Genomic DNA, 23094 nt, shown 5'->3' with positions numbered 1-23094 from the left:
GCTATTGATCCTGTCTGCCGCCACAGCCGGTTCTCATTTAGCCATAGAAGTTAAAGACATTAAAGGGCTGTGACGGAGGGGGGAATAAAAAGCCATGGCCGAATGGAAGGAAAGGTCACCGAGGACAAGCCATGGGCATGCGGGAGAGCTAGGGGAGGAAGAGGATGCACCTTTAACCCATTGCGGGTCACTCTCTCACAACACACACTTATTATTAGTTTAACACCGGCAGGTGAGCCCTCTGCCAGGGTCTCTAGCGTTTTTGTGACCCAGCCATTCTGGAGGTGAAACTGACCCTCCCAACCGCTGTCTTTTGGGCCTGATCCATAGCCCACGGAAAGTTTCCACTTGATTTCAGTGAGCCTTGGCTGAGGTGGCAGACCCTTGGCACCAGCCTCGCCTCAGAGGCAAGTGAGGATGCTCAGAATGCCTTACACAGATTTTGTTGCCAAGGTGAGCCATTCCCCCAGCCCTCAAATGTTGGGGGCTCAAATAAGTCACAGAGGGGTTCAGTTCCAGATCTAAATTTCACAAAAGTTTGACTGTGTTCACACCCAGGATTCTGACTCTGGCCTATCTCTAAGTTTCCTAGAACCAAACCTGGCTGACAAGGTTTTGCCAAATAATCAATCCCCAGTGTTGCCCAGTGAGAGTCACAGATTCCCATACAAAACCTTCTCGAGAGGCTGGCACCCCTCTGCTCCGTACACACACCCCCACTCCCCCTTTAAGCATTTTTCTTGACTGAAGCAACAAGTGAGATTTGATGGACCAGGCCTGCCATGGTCACAAGGGAAATGGTGGGCTGGAGGCATAAAAGACCCAGGGGCTGTGAGACACTAAGGTTTGGAACTGGCACCAGGCTTGGAAGGGACACTTCAATTCCACCCGTGCTGGGACTCCTGGATATGATGTCGCCTGTGAAACACACACGTGCCTGGCAATTTCCCCGTCAGCATGAATTTTAACATGAGAAGCCCTTTTCCACAGTCAGCAATTTCTGAATGTTGGGAAAGGCGTGTTACCTCCATTCATCCAACCCCCCATCCCCATCCTTGAGGTCAAATGGAGGCAATAGCAACAATAATTACTATGCAAATTTGGAAGGGGGTGGCTGCATTCAAAGCACCCGAAAGTCCAGAACCTACCTGCACAACTGTACCTGCTGACATGTCGTGTAACTCCTAACGAAAAGGCTAGAGAAACTCTCTCTCTCTTTCGTTTTTGTTTCTTTGCTGCTTGGATTCTGTTCCCAATAGGGCTGCATGTGTAGTAGCAGAGTGGCCATGTATCCCACCTCCGTGTGTTTGGCATGAGTCTCCTCTGGCTGAGGAAGCCCCAGAGCTGAGAGGGTTTGTCACCTTAAGCATCTATCTTAAAGAGGTGGTGGGGGTTTTGGCAGCTGGGTCAGAACGGGGTGACGGGGACTGTGAATTGTTTGAATGGGATGGTTTTGGCCGCTGAGGATCTGTGGTGTGCATCAAATGTGGTTTTCCAATGACGGACTCACGCTGTGCTGATATCCGCCCTATATTTTTATTGACAGGTTGGGTTGGTGCAGCTGAGCTCAGTCCCTTGGCTAGTGATGTCATGTTAGGCATGTCTAACTCTCCTGGGACAGAAGCAGGGTCACCAGGATGTAGGGTCTTTGAGGGAGCAGAAGTAGGAGATGGGGAAGCAGAGGGATCCTGGAGGTACCCCTCCTTCCCTTACAATATAAATATTTCTATTCAATATCTTTCATTCAGACTTTTCCAATAGATGGCAAGTGCGTGGGGGACCCTGTACAGAGCATGGAGAGAGCGGGATGGTGTCTGTTTGATTAGTCCCTAAAGAATGATTCTCTGTACAAACATCCATGGGAATCCAAGCCAACACCCCATCTGACTGCTGGTTCCTCTACCCCAACTCCCCCCCCCCACCTAACTCTGCTTAAGTCCAGCCGACTTTCTGGTGGGATCGATACTCACTTTGTCCGTACTGTCCGTACTGGTAGCTGGCCACGGGGTCCACGCTATAACCAGTGGTGCTGTAGGTGGGAGGGCAGTAGGACTGCGAGGTGGGGAGGCTGTCAACAGACTTGATGGAGTCGGTCCGCTGGCTGCAGCTGGCAGAGATGGAGTTGGTGGTGTCCAAACCACCGTGGAGGGGAGAGATGGAGAAATCAGCCTGGGGCTGTGGTGGAACGCCGCTCGGGTTGCTTAGGATGCTCATCACCTGGGGAAGCAAAAGGGGAAAGCGTTGTTGATGGGCACATGAAGAGAGCACGCTTAGATCCAGCAGGATCTGCCTCCAGGTGGTCTTGTGACAGCCAATATCTATGGTGGCTTTTAAGTCAGTTTACATTTGCCAAACGGTGCCAGATTGAAGACCCTGGAGAATAAAGTCAAATAAAGATAGAATAAAAGTCATGAGATTTCTGCCATCTTGGGCTCCTGTTGGAACCAGATCTGAATAGTAACCTCCCGGTTTCGGATCCAACCCGGAAGAGCAGGCTTTGATCTGGGGATTTGAACTCGCCCACCCCCTATCCAAAAGCACAGGTAAAGGAAAGGGGGTTAAATTGCTGGTAGAAGCTCAGCCCATCTCAGGATTATCCTTGGCTGTAAAATGTAATTAAGGCTGCACCTAAACTATCTTACCACTTTGGGACTGTAAGCACAGTTGGTTCATTTTGCAGAGAAAATGCCTGTTAGAAGAGAGGTGTTTGGAAGGCAAACAGGAGCAGGATGGAGCGAGTCAGTTTGCTTATAGGGATAGGAACCGGGGCCCTGATCCTACAAACCCTTGAGCACCTGCTTAACTTTACTACCACACGCAGCCCTATTGAAATCAGTGAGGTTCCTTGTGGTTGTCAAGTGTATAAGTGTTTGCAGGCCGGGAGCCCTGACCAGGAGCTGAGGGGAGGAGAGGCGCCTTTGACGCAGCTGGGCTGATCTCGTCACCTGTCACTGGGTAAGTGCAGGCTTGCGGCATTTGTGCTGGCTGCTCGCCCGGGGATGGGCAGCGGTCACCTTGGGAGCCAGTGTGGAGCTCGAAAGCAGAAATGTTGAAAATCTCCACATTTAGCATAACCTTATTGACATCAATTAAAGTGGCAAATTGAAAATATTTGCAGCCCAGCAAGAGGCAGAACGAGCCCTTTATCCCCTGCCGGTGGCCTGGGGAGCTATTGTGCAGAGGGTTCATTCTTCGGAATGACACAAGGGGGGATTCCATAGAACAGCTATTTCCCTCTCTACTCAACCCCATCGCCCTCCTCCCCTCCCTGCCCTTGCTAAGTCAGGAGCTTATCCTGAATGATGGGGGGGGAGGGGGCGGATTGACATTTGCTTTTTCACCCTCCCTCTCCCCTGGAAGGACTCAGGAGTCCAGCAAAGACCTTTTCCCTGGACTCAGCGTCACCTCCCGACTCGGGCAGGCTGAGTCCCTTCTCGGGGATTTGTCTCAGCGTTGGATTCACAGATCAGCAATGGCTGGAACCCTGAGGAGAAGAAGGTGATGGGGGATTGGAGCGGGTGTCAGCCTATCAGCTGGAAAATCAGTATAACCCCTACCCGGGGGTCTACTGGGCTGGGGGGTTCAGAGTTCCTCCTCTTCCTTGCACATTATTTCAGCCCCAGGCTGTGTGAGCCAGGGCATCACAAAGCCAGCAGCAGTAAGTGCTACATATCCTAAAGCCCTGTACATACTATATGGAGCTGTCCACACTTCAGCTATATGTATCATCAAGAACTTCATTGCCTTTTCCCACAACATTTTTGGAAAGGGATGTAAACCCTCCTGCATCATGGCTTATGCCAGCCTGTAGCTGCTGGGGATTAGCGGGGAAATTTCTCTGAGAGCAGGTTATCCTATAACACTACTGCAGGGTTTCTTGTATCTTTCTCTGAACAAGCTGGTATTGAGGACAGGTTGCTGGACTAGACAGATCGCTGGTCGAACCCAGAATTGCAATTCCTATATTTTTAGGCCTCTGGCTCCAGATGCATACTGCCTCCTTTGATTCCAGGTACAATACAGATAAGGGGGCTCTTCACCCTGGGATCCCAGGGGTTTCTATCATCTTTGCCCCAACGTGAATAGCACAGGGTCCTAACTTCCCCCAGAACTCTAACAGTCTCTGGGAGCTCAGGTGATTTCAGATGACAGGATGGACTAATGCAGTGGTGTCAAACTTCTGTGGTGGAAAGGGCCAAAATCCACTTTAAGTCCTGGACCGGATGCCCAATGGGATCAATCTGGCTTTTAAATGCTAACTAAACTTTTAGTTACTATTGGATCCCTCAGTAGAAAAATAAGTGTCCCTTTGGGCCACTACTATTTCTGCCCTTCACTTCTCTTCTTTCCCCACCTCCTTTCGCCCCTTCTTCCTTGTCTTTTTGCGTCTCCTCTGCTCTTCCCTCTATGTTCCCTTACAGCAACACCTGTTTCCAACCTCCTGGGGTTTTTCTCCTACCCCCTTCCACATTCCAGCTGCTGAAATGATCAGCTATGCAATAGTTCATCTTGACTTTAAAGTGCAATCATTTGAGTTTGACATTCTAATGAGATTTATAGGGACTGGGGATTTTACACCTCTCTGAGCCATTGTTTCAGGCTCTCTGAAGACTCAGGAAGGCAACACTGCATTGGTTTTCCTTCCGTTCATATCTGGAAGTGTTCTTCACCGTCACGAGGGTCAGAAACTTGCTTTTTCCCTTTAAATAGACGCTGAGATTCTGCTTTAAGTGGAATCTGAATAGGACACGCAAGTCACACAAATACATCAGGCAGCCTGGATCAGGCTGGCCGACTGTCTGTTTGACACCCCTGGTCTAGTGTAACCTGATTTCATATGGTCCAGCAGGAGCTTCATGACTAGGAGAATTGGCTCAGAAGGAACTGATCATCAATGAGGCAAGTGGCTTGGCTATTTATTATTATACATACATCTAGGGCACCTGTCCCAGGCATATGTGGGGCCAGACTGAGATATTAAATTCAATTCATGACTAGGAGCAGGTGCACAAATGGCTGTTGTTAATTATTTTTGGAAAGCCATAGCTCGGCTAACTGAAGGCTAGGATATCACCTCCTCTCTCCTCCTACACTCCTTAGTGAGCTGTCCAGTGCTTGTAGTGCTGTACAAGTGAAGATTTGGTCATACTACAAATTCAGAGATGCTGCAAGTAGAAATCATGTGGAACTGGGTGGTTTTCTTTCACTTTGAGTTTGAGGGATTCTATGAGCTTTCAAAAACGTAAGGTGAAACTCGGGCTGACCCTCGCTTGCACTCTGGCAGTGTAAAAGGGCCTCAAAGTGGGTGCCAGTTACAACTACACTCACTTTCAGACACACTGACAAGATGGAGTGAGGTGAAGTGGTCTTAGTGTAAACAAGTCTCAGGCCCACATTATCCCAACCTGTGAGAGCTGAAACTGGAGAAAAGCCTGCCTGAATCTCTGCAAAAAACAACAGCCGAGTTTCATGCAGCTGAAGACAAGACTCCTGCGCTCTGTTCCCAGCTCTGCTCCTGACTCTCTGTGACACCGTGGGAAAGCCACTTAACTTCTCTAAAGCTTCCTCATTGCAAAATGGGATTGATACTATCTCACAAGGGTGTCGAGATCCTGAATTAATACATGCCTGTAAAGAGCTCTGAGATCCTAGGACATGAGATGCTATGGTACAGATGTGCAATTACTGTTATTATATTAGAAGCCAAAAGGGTCCCAGAATATCAGCACCCCGAGGAGCCAGCAGCATAATTCTGAAGCTCTGTGCCCTGAACCATGATGTGGATTCTTGTTCTAGATCCCTGGTACTCTTAGGCAAAGAACATCAGCTAAGAAGACAGCAGTGTATTCCAGATGAATGCTCCCACATGGCTCTAAGGGAAGAAGGGTGGTGGCGTGTTTCAGGTAGTGGACTGTGTCACAGAGTCACTGTGTGAGCTTGGACAGGTCTCTCAAACACTCTGTTCCATGGTTCCCCAACTGTGAAATGCTTTTTTGGTCTGTCTTGTCTATTTAGCCTGTGAGCTTTTTGGGGCAGGGATTGTCTCGTCCTATGTGTTTGTACAACCCTAGTACATTGGGGAGCCTTATCGCTAGATGCTATTGTATCAAAAATAACAAAAGGTGGACCCTGGATTCTTCCACCCCAGCTGACATCAGCCACCCAGTGTTGAACACCCTCCACAAGAGGGGGTGAAGAAGAGGCCTCCAGCTTGGGGGAAGGCTAGCACTGTCTGGCATTTCACGCCGACTGGTGCAACTCATTTTCCAGCAACCTTTTGAACTTGGGGAAGTGGAGGGCAGATGGAGTAATCCCCTCCTTAAGAATGCAAAGTCCTTTTACCTTTCCTTTTCTGACCTTGCTTTCCTATAATTTATTACTTCTTGGTGCATTACCATCACTAACTAAAAATCAATACCCACTCCACATCTGTAAGGTTTTATCTGGAGGGAAATCTGTTACCTGTCAATCATGGCAATGGACAGCTTTGCCTTCCCCTCCCTTTTGTCAATCCCCCCCCCCCCAATCTCCTTTTCCTTTGCTGCTGCCCCAAATCAGTCACAGGCTTGGTGTGAGCTTGCACTTAAGGGTAAGTCAATAATGGCCATGGTGCTATGAGGCTTTGGCCTAATTTCCACCCTTTTAGGAGACTGCTTGTCATGGGGGAAAGGAGGATCTCAGTGTGTCGGGGTGGAGGGGCGCTGAGGATAAGGTAAAATGGAGCCTCCTGGATGAAATAATAGGAACCTCCTTTCCTGCCACTGCCCCCCCATCGTCTCTGCGGTCCCCCAGTTCCCCCCCGCCCCCCCCCGGGACGTTTCATCACTCTCTCCTGTACTTTAAAAGAAGGGGAGTTTAAAAAATGTAATTAATTCCCTCCATTTCTGAGCTGGCCCTCAGGGCCTCTGGCCGTGGAAACTGTAGCAGGGGAAATGTGCACCCTTTATGATAAACGAATGTGGCTTTGGAAAGTGAAGTGCAATTAGGAGCCTCAATCTCTGCAATCAGGGCTCCAGATTTTGAGGTTTGGAGGTTGTGTGGGTAGGTATGCGGGGGTGTTGTGTGTTGTGGGGGAGGAGTTTGAGAGGCAGCGAAGTGATGGGGCGATATTTTTTTATATACAAAAGGGAGCGGGGTGAGGTGGGGGGGAAGAGGGGAGAGAATATTATGTAAGTTTCATGATCTGTAGAAATGTGAAGAAAGACAACCCCCAAATATCCCCTCCATACAGTTAACTCTAGAGACCCCTGCAGCACCCCGAGGCTGGAGTTGCTGCTTTTGGCCCTGTCTTGTTTTCACTGATATTCTCCCCCTCACTCCAGCTGCTCATTGCCAGGATGGGGAAGGGCCAGGTTAGTCCTTGCCCACTTTGCTCGGTGTGGAAAGGGAGTACAAGCTTAGGGTGCTCCCACCCTGTGAACCTTGAGTCAAATCCCCGTCTGCTTCCTTCCCAACACACAAATGCCTTTATGCCAACTCAACACACATAATACCCGACACAGCTTCTAAGGAGCTAGAAAATGGGTCAGAGAAGGACAATGTGGGAATCTTTCAATCTGTCAGCTGCACAATGATTGATCTTTCTTTTGGGAGGCAGTACATTGGGGTGCACCTCCACAAACATGAAAACAAACAGGATCAGGTCATCCACTATCCCTCGCTCTGGAGAGGAGACAGGCTGCAATGAATATGAAGGGGACTCCTCATTGAGGCTGCTGGACACAGACAGAGTCTGTGGTTCTCTCTAGTTCTTAGATTGAACTAACAGCCTGTGCTGGCTAGTGTCATTACACAGGGTCTGGGGAAAGCAGCCATGAAAGGGACTGCAGATATCCCACAGGCAATCACTCCATCTAGTTCTGCACTTTGTTTCTGGCAATGGCCAGTGTGACACTGGCGGACTCATGCCAAAGCCCCAGGCCAATTCACTTGTGAATTAGTATAGATCAAAGCAATTGTTAAATGTATCAGAGTGTATTTGGTGTTTAAACTTCATGAAAAACAATGGGATGTTACTAACATTGTTTTCGCGTATCTGCACCCTGTTATAATGTAGTAGCAAACATTTACATTGGGTAGATCCCTGTAACAAAATAACCCGTCAAAGGAGAAAGAAGCCTTGTAGAATGCTAATGAAGAACGCTAACAGAAAAGAGCTCATTTCAAAGCGAGTGGTCACTGTGTGTGATGACTGGAGGTCAAAGACTGAAAATGCATTCCTCACTCTATGTCATCAAAGGAAAAGCCCACGTGGGTAGTGACCCTGTCAGCGTGTTTTCTGTGAGAAGATGCTAGATGCATGGATTCAAGGAAAGATCCTTCATCTCTGAACTGTTTGGACTCTTATAGGGAAGTGTACCAGATGCAACGCAGAGATCCCCAGAGAGAACCTGGGTACCCAGAAAAGACTTTTGGGAGACTGTTTATTTTGTTTATTACATCACTATCACCATTTGGAGTTACAAACCATGACTCAGCCATGCATTTATTTTACCTGCTTTAACCTCTCAATAACTCTCATTTCCTTTTCTTAACTAATAAACCTTCAGATAGTTTACTATAGAATTGGCTGCCAGTGTTGTCTTTGGTGTAAGATCTGGAGTACTAATTGATCTGGGGGAAATGACTGGTCTCTTGGGGCTGGGAGCAACCTGAAGTGGTGTGATTTTTGGTTTGAGTGACCTTTTATCACAAAATCCAGTTTGTCTGGGTAGCAAGATAGGGTGGAGAATCTAAGGGGACTATCTGTGACTTCATTATAAGACCAGTATTGTGATTCAGGAGTTCTCATTTGTTTCTGGCTAATTATAGAACATACCACCAGTTTGGGGTGTCTGCCCTGTTTTTTGACAGTCTGCTCTGAAGTAGGCACTCACAGTCGTGAGCCACTCCAGACAGCGTGACCGCCCACATATGATATGGCAGAACAAGGCAAGAAATTCCTCCCACAATGCACCTGACCAGTGGGGGAGAAAGGGGCTAACATCAGTTCCTCTCTGACCCCAGAAGATAATCAGCTTATACCCTGAAGCATGAGATTCAATTGCCCCATCATAGTCTGACGTTGCCTCGCTACAAACTTGAATGATAGAAAATTATACAGCCTCCTTCAAAAATCTCTCCATTGTGAAAATGATATCCATGGTGTGCAGGGAGGGTCAAAGCAGGTGGCTGGGTGCAGCAGTTCTGGATTCTGTTTCCAGGTCTGCCATGGACTCACTGTATGACCTTGCCCAAGCTATGTGGGAGAGGTAGTGTGAGCTAATGGTTAAAACACAGGCTTGGAAGCCAGGAGACTTGGCTTCTATTCCCAATTCTCTCATTGGTTCACTATGTGATGCTTGGGCAAGTCACTTAACTTCTCTTTGCCGCTTACAAGGGAGGATAATAACAGATCCAGGGATGAAATTTTCTGTGTCAATGCACATTATTGTTGTTATTGCAAAGGTGGGACCCCTATGGGCAGCTCTGTGGCCCCTGCTCTCCCTGAAGCGCAGTGCCATGGTTTGTACCATTACTTCCAGAAGAACAAACACCAGAATGTGGCACTGGGCGGAAAAACAATTAAGGGCTAGGATTGCCAACTCACTGCTGCTACAATGCCTCTCCCAGGCACAGAGACATCTGGAAACAACTTGTGTACGTTCAAATGGTTACACCAAAGAGCAGCAGCTCAGTATGTAAGGAGGAGAGTACTCGCTGCAAGGAGAGACAGCTACCAGGGAGAAGGAAGTCTCCTCATTCATCACAAGGTGGCTGATCATATCCCATCCATGAATCTTGTACTTAGTCAGCAGACTTCCTTCATGTTTAAGTGTGAGGTTTCCAATAAGCAGATTGCTAGACTGATGTAATGTGAAGGCTAGACAGGTGTGACACCAAGACTAGATGAGCAAGATATGGCCACCAGGTCAACCCCGAGGAAAATGGCTATCAGAACTAGAGAGAAAAGATACCGGGTGGTGCTGGGTTTGAATAACCAATGGCAGAAAATTGCACCCTATGATCATTCCCTAAAGAGCGGATAAAGTAAATCCTTATTGGTGGTGGGCATAGATGTGGTCATTTTTTTGATACCCAGGGGAAGGGGAGCAGGGAAGGTTGATATAATTTTAGGTGCATTTATAGAGGCATCACATCATGTAGCAGGATGGTGACATTGCATTTACTTCTGGACCCCTCATTACCAGAAAGATATGAACAAATTGTAAGGAGTTCAGAGAAGAGCAGCAAAAAATGATCAGGAGGCTGGATGGACTGGCTCTGGAGGAAAGGAGAACAGAGCTTAAGGCTAATAGTTTCTCAAGTGATTCTGAGTGTCTCCGTTGTCGGGTGTCCATCTTCAGACACCTTAAGGCATCCAAAATCCATGGCTACTTTAGAAAATGTTGGCCTCAATATGCATAGCTTGGCTAAATTGTGAATAAAGGAAGGCCATAACATTCTACAAATATTTGGAGTGCAAACTCCAACGAAGCAGAAATCTTACACAGGGTTGTACGAGAGAGTGTAACTTGGAGTAATGGGAAGACATTCAAAAAGGGAAACTTTAAGAAGAGCATCCTGCCAGGGAGATGTATTTATTGGGCAGTGGAATTGTCTACTAAAGGATGAAGCGGAAAGCCCCTCACTTGGGAAAGAGGGGAAATGCTATCACTTGGAACATTTAAAACTAGGTTGGACAAAACACTAGAAGATTCCCTCTAAGGAAAAATCCAACTTTGACTTCTGTGGTGACACCTGTAAATCTCTTCCCTTTAGTTTCACTTATCGCAGCATTTGCAAAGATTGCTGGAAGAGGAAAAGGTTGACAGAGCCCTAGATGTGTTCTTGGAAACATGTCAGTTCCTCCAGCCCCACTACCTGCATGGAGCAGGTTCTTCCTCTGTTCTGAATTCCAATACAAGGAGCTGATCCACACCATCAGTACAGGTGACTCAGTTCCCGCATTTGGAAATTCATTCTCTACTCCCCAAGTCATTTCAGAGATGGTTTATTTGTACCTAACTTAATATTTCCCATTTCTACTTTGAGACCCTCTCACCTCATCTCACCCCTCTCACCTACTGAATAAGCCCTAATCTTTCTTCATATCAATACCTTTTTAATATCTTACTGTCATAGGGCCAAAAGTATAACTGGGTTCAAAAAATCACTCAATGATTGCCCTGTTCTGTTCATTCCCTCCGAAGCATCTGTCATTGGCCACTTTTGGAAGCCAGGATACTGGGCTAGATGGACCATTGGTCTGACTCAATATGGCCACTCTTATAGGTAGAACAGATTATTTTAAACCTACATTAAACAGTAGCAGAAGGGAAATGTTACTGTAGGACCGATGAAAGACTTGGGAGGAGATAAATAAAGTTATAAATAATAAATAAATAAATAAATAAATAATATGGAGACCCAAAGATCTTCACATTAAAGGAAGTTGACTATAACCAAATGTGCCCATGGGTAGAGAAATACAATGATTATATTGTAATCATCAACACTTTACTTACAAAACCAAGCACTTAATTTTGAACTTCTAAAAATCCCCAGGCCCAGATGCGTTGTATCCCAGCATACTGAAGGAACTCTGTGAAGAGTATGGTAACCCATCAGGTGCACAAATTAAATATATCCTTGCAGTCAGGCATGGCAGCAGAGGACTAGATAAGGACTCATATTATCCACAACTTGAGAAAGATCTAATCAAAATGATCGTAGGTCATTTAGTCTAACTTCAGCAAACAGAGTCAGTCCATTGGCCAGTGGAATCAGTGGGAACCAGAATGGGTCCAAATACATTATCTTAGAAGAGTGTGTTTTACTTCTGGAGATTTAAGTTATGTAAAATGCAATCAAGCTTTTAAATTAGATTTTAAATGACTGGGGTGAAATCCTGGCCCTAGTGAAGTCAATAAAAGTTTCAGCTCTGACTTCAGTGGGGCAAGATTTCACCCCTGGAATCTATTACCTTATAAAAGATAGCTTGGTGGAATGAGCTCTGCCTTGCTAGATATTTATCATGCAACCATCAGCATGGGATCTGAGTATCAGAACATGGTGTCTAGGGCTGAAGAGAATGGGAACCAATGTAGTCTTATAAAAATTGGAAAATTCTTGATCAACAAGAGGCCAGTAAGGCAACTGATAAGGGAATGGTTCAAATATTATCTATCCAGAGTTTATTATAACTTTGGACGAAGCACTGCAACAATGTTCGATTCCTATACTAGTCAACGTGTTTCGGAAACTCAGGTATCTTGATTGGATAAATATATATTGAATGGCCAGAAGCCAAAGCTGGTTATTGCAGATGGCACTGGATTGCAGTGATGTCTCTAGAGTGGTATCTCAGATGTCTTCAGATAACAAACCTTTGCTTTGATAGCGTTTTCCATTTGCAGATTTCAAAGTGCTTTACACAGAAGGGCAAGTATCATTCTGATGCAAAAACATGCAGAGAGAGGGCATGCTCAAGGTCACGCTGTGAGTCACTGACAGAGCCAGGGACAGAACACGAGACTCCCGACTCCCGCTCCAGCGCTATGATACTCGACTATGCTGTCTCCCTTTTCAATGTTCTCATAAGTGGCTCACTGTGGACCTGTGCATGGGGAGTGGTGTAATTTGACAGCCAGCAATAAAATCAGAAATACCATTAATACCGTCAGTGACTGAAAACATCTTCCAGGTTTTTTAAATACATAAGGGGAGTGGTTTAGGGAACAGTTGATGAAATGGACATGAGCAGTTTTATTTTTGGGTCTAAAAATCCTAAGCTGACCTATTCACTGATGGATGAAGAATTGGCATGTACTGACAATGGAAGAGACTTATGGATTCCCATTGGGAATGACATGAAGTTGGGAATACAGTGTCACTTGCAGCAACGAAAGCCAATAAGATTCTAGGCAGCACCACGGGAGTATTAGAAACAAGACAATGAGAAGTTATTACCTGATTATTCAAGGCTATCATGAGGTTCCACCTGGATAACTGCCTCTTGGTTTGGACACCCTGCTACTGTAGAGATGTAGAAATTATGGAGATGGTCCAGAGAAAAGTTTCTAAACTATTCAAAGGTGGGTCTTAGCTATGATGATAAGATGAGTTACTTGAGCTCGGACAGTTTGGAAAAAAGAATGGGGATCTCCTTTCAGAGCAAGTCCCTAAGAAAGTAAGAAGGGCGATGGGGAATCTTCTTGCAGCTTAAGATTAATTTCCCAGGGCATTGTTACATGTGGGGCTTGAACCCAAAACATCTGGATCTAGAAGCATGAGTCTCTATCCCTTGAGCAAAAGGACCAAATCCAGTGTATCAGAAGTAGTAGCAGACTCAACAACAAAGAGCCACACTATGTTAGAGCAGGTTGCCTAAGGTAAAGGAGGATTCCAGTTATGTGCATATGGACTTACGGTAACTAATCAGACATGGACACACTTCCCCTGGAGACGGAAGAAACCTCAGGCCAAGAGATTCAAAAGTGATTAGAGATTTTGGCACCCAACTTGAGATACCTGAAATCACCCTCCTTCTGAAAATCGAAACACCTTTCTTTAAGGTGTTTCAGGTAAGCCATCCAAAATCACTAGTCACTGCTGATAATTTCGGCCCCAAGATTAGTTAAATGCGTACAAATGGTTCCCCCACACCAACGGGTCAATTAATGTGTGTACGGCTCTGCCCAGGAAGCATTTTCAGAATACTGAACAAAGATAATGGGCTTGACTCTCCTCTCAGGCTGGTTTTACATCAGTGTAACCCCATTGACTGTAGCAGAGTTACATTTGCACTGGTGTAAGTGAGAGGAGAATCAAGCTCAATAGTATCTCAGGTTATAAATGGGATTCACTGATAGATAGCAGAGGTTCTTGATCACATGCATTGATCTGAACAGACTGATAAATTTAGGATTGGGATGGAATTTCTCCTATGGAATAGTAGCAGACTCTCCCCCTCCATCTGTAGAGCCCTGTGTGGATACAAAATTTGTATCCGCATCTGCTCCGCGATCCGCAAACATAGTCTGTGGATATAAAGTGGATAGCTGCAAATTTTCAGGGCTCTATTCATCTGAAGCTCTGAACATAGATCTTGTTAAGCTATTCATCACCAAATAATGGGACAGATCCTGAAGATATGCTAGCTTATACCAACTGAGGATCTGCCTCATCAACTTAAATGGAGCTACATTGATTTACACCAGCTGTAGATCGAGCCCTATGTCTGTTATGAATTTATTTCCCCTTTTGGTTAATGAATTGCTCGTGAACTACTCCTGATTTCCTTCAGACACATTCCCTATGTGTAAGGGGTCATTGAATAGCTTTTCCAGCTTATGAGTTGTTTCTGAAGTATTCTTTTTGACCATTAGTTATTTATGTTGGTTGGTTACCTAAGTCACATGGTACTTTTTGTGCTCCTTGATTGGATGGCTAAAACATTTTAAACAGAGGAGTAACAAATAAGTAAGGTGAGTGGTTCTCAAACTATCACTTGCCAGAGAGCTGGCTGGTCACATGGGGCTGGCTCCTCCTCCTCGTTTCCAGCTGCTAGATTCCATTAGAAGAAGCTAAACATACATTAAACACTTCCCTGAAGTTATTTCCCCCCTCAAAAATATTTCCATGTAAAATGCCACATGGGTGGAGTGGGAGGGGAGTTGTCCATGGGACAATCTCTTTGTTAAGACATGGTGCAACTATGAAAAAGTTTGAGATCCTCTGAGTTAGGCATACGGGTTAGGCACTTTATCCACAAAATGATAAATTACTAATTTAATTATTTCCAGGTTCTGATTGGGAGACAGCTGTCTGGAGAACAGTCTTGCTCATGGCATTTCAGCACTCACGGGGTCACCTGGGATGCAAAAGCAGAGAGGAACAACGACGAAAAGTAAGAACCCCCAAACATTTCAGAATCTTTAAAAGGGTTTAGTTTGGGTTTGGCTTTAGAGATGGACAAAGGTTTGGGGATCACCTTATTCTTATCTTCTGCAACTGTTTGTCCATCCTGGGGTGATCTCTGAAATTGGCTGGAGAAGGGGCTGGAAAGAAAGGGGCTGGCAAGAGATTTACAATAGCAAGAAACAAAAAAGGGTGCCCGCTAAATTTGTTGCGGTGCATCGGCTGGATGTGAATAAAGGCTGGACGTGGGTCTCAAACAGGATAGCTAAGTCCCAGCAAATTAAACCTGGTTTATAAACTTCTTCTGTCATTCAACCCCTGAGAGCTCTCTCCTATCATCAGCTCCATACCAGAGACTGACAAAACCAAACCAAAATCCACAGAGGTGTCTCCTCTCTTCTCCCTTCTTTGCCATTTTTTCCTCTCTCTATTTTTTTTTTTCAATTCTCAGCTAAGCTGATATGTGCTCACTCACTATCACAACCCCCCGCGGACACTGGTAATAGAGTGTGGGTGCTGACTTATTGCTTCCAAACAAGATTTCCTGAGATCCTTTGAGTCCTCCCCACACCTCCCCTCTCTGCTTCTCTCCCTCTTTTTTTTTTTTTTTGGAGTGTGGAGGGAAGCATCTATAAATGTGAAAGGAAGCTGCACTACAAAGAGTCCCCCGAGTGGCATATCCCAGCCTCAGGCAAAGCTGCCTGGTGCACTGATAGCCCTGCGTATCTCCTCTAGAACTCCTCTCTCTCCCCTCTCTGATCAATCAAGGGCTGTAATCAGTTAAGGCCTGGCTTAACTGCACTGTAAGATACACTAGTTAAGTCAAGCCAATGCCTTCAGGGTCCCCATCGTAAATACGGAGAGGTCATGGGGAGATGAAATAACCCTGATAAGTTCAGCCACTGCAATGCTAGCTAGACTCAAACCAACCATTTAATAACTCAGGCTGGCAAAAGAATGAAAGAAAGGGAAAATTAGCAGCATCCCATACTGCCACCTGCTTGGCTGTCTGTTCATTTGCTCTCTTGCTTCTCAGCTTTCTTGGGACGTTTTGCGTTTTAAAGGTAGGCCGGCTCCTTTTCAGCTCATTCACCCTAACAAACTTGTAGCAACTTGAGAGAATTTTAGGTTTCTGGGAACCTGCAGCAGGGATGAGTTTTAAAGTCAAGGGTCTTCCCTTCAGTCCCGCAGGACAAGCCAGGAATCCAGTGGAAGTGGCTTTTCGCAGCCCCACAGTTGGTTTCTACGGGTCTCTCTGCTGCGTGAGGCCGAAACAAAGATTTCAGGGAGAGATTTTCAAAAGCACAATGGTGATCTATGCTCCCTGTCCACCTCTAAATCAAAAAACACACTCAGAGCTCAAACCTTCTCAGAATATTCAAGTCAATGGGGCTCTGTAGCTTTGCACCAGCTGCGGATCTGACCCTAGAGTTTCATTGGGATAAAGGTACCACTGAAGGTAAATGGGAGAGTGATGATCTTGATTGAGATTTTAGTCTAGGGCTTTTTTTTATCTCATAGTCCCTCTCCCCACCCAGTTCCAGGTAGAAAGTGGAGTTTTTTCCTTCTCTCTGGCTGCGTGTATAGTTACTAGAGACGGGCCAGAGAAAAGAACCTTGAAATTGAGCTCCTGTGAATTTATTTATTATTTAATGCATTCAGCATTGTACAAGGCACAAAATACAGACAGTCTCAGAGCTGAAGAGCTTAAGATCTAATGATGCTTTAAATATTAGGAGGGCTTGGATTCCGCTTTGGATCTTAAATCCACCCTTATGTTTTTGGTTCTATGCAGGAAATGGGGGAAGAACTGTTTTCCAGTTACAGTTCTGATGCAACTGAAACCTCGTGGGATTTCAGCCCAAGATGGCAGAAATCGAGTGAGAACAGCTGATTTCCACTCTTCAAGATATCAGAAAACTGGTGAGATTTTGACACAGTGGAATCCTGACCCTGACTCTATATCTGACTGGATCTTAATTCCAAATCGCAGACTAAACCTAATACAGATCTGGATCAAAACACCACTGCATTGGCCTGTCTCAAAGATTTATATTGCAGATAGGAATGAATGACCACAATATACTAAAATTCCCAGACAATCCTACAAAGTCCAAAAACTCAAAAAGGTTCCAGAGCTTCAGATGAGATAAGCATCCACTGTTTCTCTGAACCACCCAAACCTCTTGAGTGTAGTTGGTCTGGAAATCTCATGAGAACAGGCTTTTTTGTGTAAATAAGATTACTAACTCTTCTTGTCTCAGATTGAGGAGCACCTTCCCTTGATATTTTGGCATTTTCACCCCCTGCTGGGAAAAGGCAGCACAAAATGAAAAGGGGAAGAAATAATAAAATTAAATAAAAGTTTAGCAAAGTTTTACAAAATGAAATTCAAACCCAGGTCAGTTCATGTTTTAGGAGAAGCTGCAGCTCAGTTGGCTTTTTATCTGAATTAGTCATATTTCCCTAATTAGTGCTAAAAATATCACCTTAGAATAACAATACTGTCAATGGAACAAATCCTGGAGTCTTTACATAAGTCTTTGGTTATAAGACTTCAGACCCATTCAGCAGTTCATCCCTCTTCAGGAAAGCACTAAGAACGTGCTTAACTTTTAGGAACATGCTTAACTGACGTCAATGGGCTTAAACATGTGCTTAAATGCTTTTTTGCAGAATAGGGATGGACATAAGCATGTGCTGAAATGTTTGGCTGAATTGGGGCTTTAATTCTATGCTATGAAAAAGACACCATCCGTTTATCAAAATCACAGTGCCAGATTCTCTGTTGGTGTAAATGTGTTTTAATGGGTCTGAGCAAGGTGACACGAGCAGAGAATATAATCCACACACAATAAAACCTCACTAACTTGCAATATCCTCTGAATTTTGTGAATTAGCAAGTAAAAGAACAAGTACAATTTAAAAAGCCAGGGTAAGACGTCACAGTACTTTTCTCATTTTTGTCAACGGTGGTTCAGCTTTGGTTGTTTCTGATGATATTCCATAGTATTTTAAACAATAATACTGAGAGTTTTCCAGAGTATACTACCTTATTTTAAATCTTGAGATCACAGTAATATGAGATCTCACAATCGTGGCTGTTATTAAATCTTTGCAGAGGGACAGGTAGAGATCATCGATTTTTGTGTGTGGATTATAAAGTTTACCTTTGAGAGAATTTCAAATTAGTGAAGCACCGTAAATATTTTTAAAATTCTCTCCCTCTCCTACTAACATCTCAGATTGTTAAAAATGGAATAATGTCAAGAATTTAATTTGTTATTTGCCTTGTAGGTTGTTCGCTTACTTTATGTGTTTCACTCCATTTGGACAATGAATATCACCTCATCAGTTTAATTACCCACGTAGTTTCACCTTCATGCACTTAAATCTAGTCTATCTTGGAGAATAGTTTTTTTGTTAGTGAAGGCACAGCCTAAAAGTTTTGGGTTGTAAACAATGCAAGGAATTGTTCAAATCAAAACAAAACCAAGCAAACGAAAAAAACCCCATTTTTATTTAAATTTCTAGTCATTTCTGTGAGCCCTTTTCGGTTACTATTGCTATTACTGCATCACGTAGAAGTTCCAATCGACACCACAGCCCAACTAACGAGAGTGCTGAAGTTAAAGCCGTACAATGCCCCTAGGGTAGATGCAGATATACCTGTATAAAGGTGCTCATACTGTGATAGCTATCCCCATATGGGAGGGGGAATTAGCTATAAGACACCTTTATACTGATATAACTGTGTCTACATTGGAGGACCAGTGTAGCTCTTTCACTAAAAAAAAGAAAAAAAATCACTCCCCAAAACACTTTTATTGCTACAAAATGTGTGCCTAGATCCAGCCCTAATCTCACCTGGATGGCACAAGCCCAGGACAAGCCCATGCAATAAACTCAGCGTCAAGCCCACAACTTCTGTCAGAGCTACACCCTATCTTGTAGAAAGAGATCTTGATCTAAAGACCTCAAGTGATGGCGAATCCACCATGTCCCTACGCACGCTCGGGCCCACTCCCTTCCATCCTAACTGTACTGCAAAGTGATCTGACTGATCTATCACGCCCTGCGTTACTCCGGCAAAGTTTAAGGCTCCTCGCGCGTGAAGAAGTTTGAAAGCACACGAGCTTCTGCTGATCCAGAGATAAATGGAGGAAAAGGGATTAGAAGCGATTTAGCGGAGGAGAGGGAAGACTCAGGAAGGGCTGATTATTTTAAAGATAAGACTATTTAAAGATAATGATTGCATAAATTTAATTAATGCATTTTCATGCCGCAAATGGCCGTTTTGTAATTAATGTATCTGGCCTCGCTAAGCATGGGAGATCACATCTTCCAATCCCCCTCTCCCTTCCGATTCCCCCCTCCCACCTCCTGTTTAATGAAAGACAGAAAGCAGATGACAGAAACAATTTGTCAGCCAGTGCGGGTGTCAGATGCCTAATTGGCCGCGCTGAGTTAGTGGAAAGTAAGGGGGGAGGCTGTTTCTTCTTGAGGCCTGCTAAGCTTTAGGGTGGGTGCGTGTGTTGGCGGAGGAGAGGGGAGAGAGTGTACCTCATTAATTGATGGAGATTAGGACACAGATTGGCTGTGGCAGGGACGGGGCAGTGACAAGGAGGGGACAGGAAAGGCTGATTAACATCCGTGCAAACAAGCTGCCATATCTCACAATACGTTAAGTTCCAGCAACATTGACAACATGGATGCTGATCACTCATTCTCTTTCTGCTTCCCTCTCTCGCCCACCTCATCCCTGGTCCCCCTCACTGCTACTGCTGGCTCTGGGCCTCATGAGGTGGAGGTTGGTGAATGGGTACATGCTGCGTTGTAGCTCATGGCCAATGGACGGTGAGCCAGATTCTGACATCTTGCCCAGGGCCAGATTGTACCCTCTGGGTCTGCCACTGGCGGCGACCCTGGGCTGTGTGGCCTCTACCGACCACCCCACCCTGCTCTGGATCCCATGGAGGGAGACTTGATAGTGGGGAAGGAAATGGCTGAGGACATGCCAATGGGGAGAGGCACTGGCCATATCCTACGGAAATCTGAGGGGAGATCACGCCGACAGCTGTCCGCACTAGCCTCCGGGTCACCCCGATTTCTGAGCAGCTCCCTGTGCACAAGTCGTGGTATGTGTCATTCTCAAATATTCTTCAAGAATCTTGTATGGAGGCTCATCGGGATCCTCTTACTCACCTTTGAAACACATTGTATTGCCAGCCCCAAATATTCTACAACCATGTCAGCTCCCACCACTCCCAAAATCATGAGATGGGTGTTAAAAATCATGAGATTTTTTTTAAAGACCCTTGGAATTCATTTTATTTACATCCTGGTTTCTGAGTCTCTAGGATGTGTTCTGGACACTAGCCATAAAACCTTCAGCCAACCATATTCACCCTCACTCTGCCATTACATGGTGAGGAGCCACCTACCGCCTCCTGTCTGCCACATTCAAACCAACTGGTTTGGTTTGGGGCTTGAAATCTTTCTGAATTATGGTAGAGATTTTCAAAAGACTCTTCAGTAAGTCCCATGATAATTCAATGGGATCAGAATTCCATAGACACTGAAAACCCCACTCACTTCCTTCCAGTCCAAGAAATGCCCTTGTGTAACCAACTGCAGCCCATACACACAGACACCACTGCTCTCAGCCTGGACAGAATTCAGAGCTACAGCACCAAATCCAACCGCCCCCTTCCACTTGAGCTGAAGATGAACTCTTCCGGCTGTAAACGGTTGGCTGTTTTCCTCACTGAGGGCTCGTCTCTGATATAGCTTTACTGCCACAAAAGAGTTTTACTCTCACAAATCCATGGGGCACTGCAGCATTTAGGGGACTGATCGCACCTAACCCACTCACAACACGCAACCCAAATCTCACAGCTGAGCTGGCATGACAACCAGAACAGGTTACAATTCTGCAGCACTGTTTTTGGCAGCCCCTATGGTATCTGAGCATGTCACAAACTTTAATGGATTTATCCTCATGGCACCCTGGGAAGTAGGGAAGGACTAACAGGTCCATTTTACAGAAGAGGCACAGAGAAGCTAAGTGACCTGCCCAAGGTCACACAGGAAATTTGTGGTGGAGCAGCAGGGATTTGAGCCCATCATAGAATCTCAGGGTTGGAAGGGACCTCAGGAGGTCATCTAGTCCCATCCCCTGCTCAAAGCAGGACCAATCCCCAACTTTTGGCCCAGATCCCTAAATGGCCCCCTCAAGGGTTGAACTCACAACCCTGGGTTTAGCAGGCCAATGTTCAAACCACTGAGCTATCCCTCTCCCCAAGACCTAGGTTAGTGGTCTAACCACTGGATCATCCTGCCATTCACATTTAATGAGCATTAACAAAGTAATGAGGTGAGCCTCATAACACTGCTGCCTTATAATATAAAAATAAATAAATAAAATAATAACAATTCTACTCTTATATCGAGCTCTCATTCAAAGAGCTAAGAGTTCTTTATAAAAGCTGAGACCGTTTTATTAACTCCATTTGATAGCTAGATGGACAAACTGAAGAACAGAAGGTGGATGGGCATGAAGGAGAAGAAGAAGCCAGGAATAGACATGTCCAAGTTTCTGGCTCCTGTTCCTTAGCTCTTATCACACTTAGACATGCTATCTGTGAAAACTCACGTTACTAAGGTACAGTTTTATATTAAGGCTCCATTTATAAGTGGTGTATACGGGGTTAATACGTAAGGAATAGACATTACAAACAGAGATGGTCAACATTTTCTTCTAGATGAAAACAGGACTTTAAAATAAATGATTTTTTGTGATATATTTTAGTTTCCTCTGAAAGGTTCCATCTTTTTTAATGAAACGATTGTCCAATAAATTGGTAGGGTTTTCTGGAAAAGGGAAAAGAGGAGAGAAAGGTAGAAAAAAAATGAAAATCAAAAATAAAAAAGGGAAACATTTTTGGTTTCCAAAAGCTGAAAGAAAATTAAAATTTTCAATTTGAAATGAAACAAAAACTTCTGGTTTGAAACTAAGTGAAAAAAATTGTTTCACTCAATAAAAAAATTGGAAAAGTCCTGAAAAACCTGAAATGAAATGAAACTTTTTTCATTTTTTTTCCCAAAATTTGTAATGGAAAAGGGTTACCTTTTTCAACCCCAGACCAAAAAGAGTTTACTATCTAAGCTCATCAGCAGACGGTGTTATACGGTTAATCAGTCCTGGTTATAAACAACCTACTGACCTAAAACATCTGCTCAATGTTTCTTAAGAGAGTGGGGGTAGAAAATGGAATTTTTCACTGCACAAAATTTCAGTTTTTGGACAAGAAAGTCAAATTGTTCCACGGAAAGCAGACAATTTCAGTGAAAATTTGCATTTACTTGAAAACCCCATTTTCCATTGAAAAAGTTTAGATCCGCATGTGCAGAGGGGTTGGTATTTTCCAGGCATCACCCCTTTATCAAACCCAGAGGTCTCCCTACCCATGTTAATATTGACAGAGCCCCTCACTGATCTCCCTCTTTCCATCAAAGGAAGGGCCAGGGAGCACATCTCCAAGAGAACCCAGTTCCCCTGGAGGGAAGGGGGCATTAGTAGAAATCTCATTAGAATCCTTGCACTGCTTTCTCTCCATGTCTGCAGAGGGACCAGCAGCTCAGGAACCAGCAGGCTGGTAGCCCACTACTGTTCCCAAACTGAATGGCCAATGGGAACAAGTAAGAATCAGTTGGAAATGTATATCTGGAATTTCTACTCTGGGAGGGATCGCCCTGGCCTGTCAAGCATCCCTGAGATGCACAGATTTGGGGGATTTTCCTGTTCCAGTGAAAACCCTCCTCCCGTATTCTCAGAACCAGGAAAAACTCACCAGGTTCCTGTGTCCCCCTCTCTGCAAGGGCAAAGTAGTCAGAGACTGGATATCAAATGGATGCTACACTCAGGGCCTGATCCTGCCTTTCTTGAGCACCACCGAGTTCAGTGCAGGTGAGCCGGTAAGGCAGAAGAAACCCTCAAGGCCAAGAGTTAAGATTGTCTCAAATTTTCAAAAGTGGCCTCGGATTTGAAGAGGCTCCAAGTGTAGATTCCTGGCCCTGAGACATGGGAAGCTGTGGGTGCTCCAAGCCACTGAAAATCAGGGGTCAGGTGCCTGAGGTCAAAAATGGTTGCCCCCAGCATTTGGGCCCAATTATATAGCTATATAATAGACA

The 23094-nt window shown here is 45.0% G+C and overlaps 1 protein-coding gene across 5 annotated transcripts in view; it reads right to left on the bottom strand.

Moving 5' to 3' along the window:
• PAX7 (paired box 7) overlaps positions 1-23094 on the bottom strand; it is a 153047-nt gene that overhangs the window by 6705 nt on the left and 123248 nt on the right. For all 5 annotated transcript variants that reach the window (XM_048824707.2, XM_048824708.2, XM_048824706.2 and 2 more), the window contains one exon: positions 1971-2217. In XM_048824707.2, the coding sequence (XP_048680664.1) occupies positions 1971-2217 (247 nt within the window). The remainder of the gene's footprint in view (positions 1-1970; positions 2218-23094) is intronic.

The sequence above is a fragment of the Caretta caretta genome, chromosome 18, assembly GCF_965140235.1.
Source record: "Caretta caretta isolate rCarCar2 chromosome 18, rCarCar1.hap1, whole genome shotgun sequence".
Lineage (NCBI taxonomy): Eukaryota > Metazoa > Chordata > Testudines > Cheloniidae > Caretta > Caretta caretta.
The sequence above is the reverse complement of the archived record's forward strand: the minus strand, read 5'-3'. Positions and strand labels throughout refer to the sequence as shown.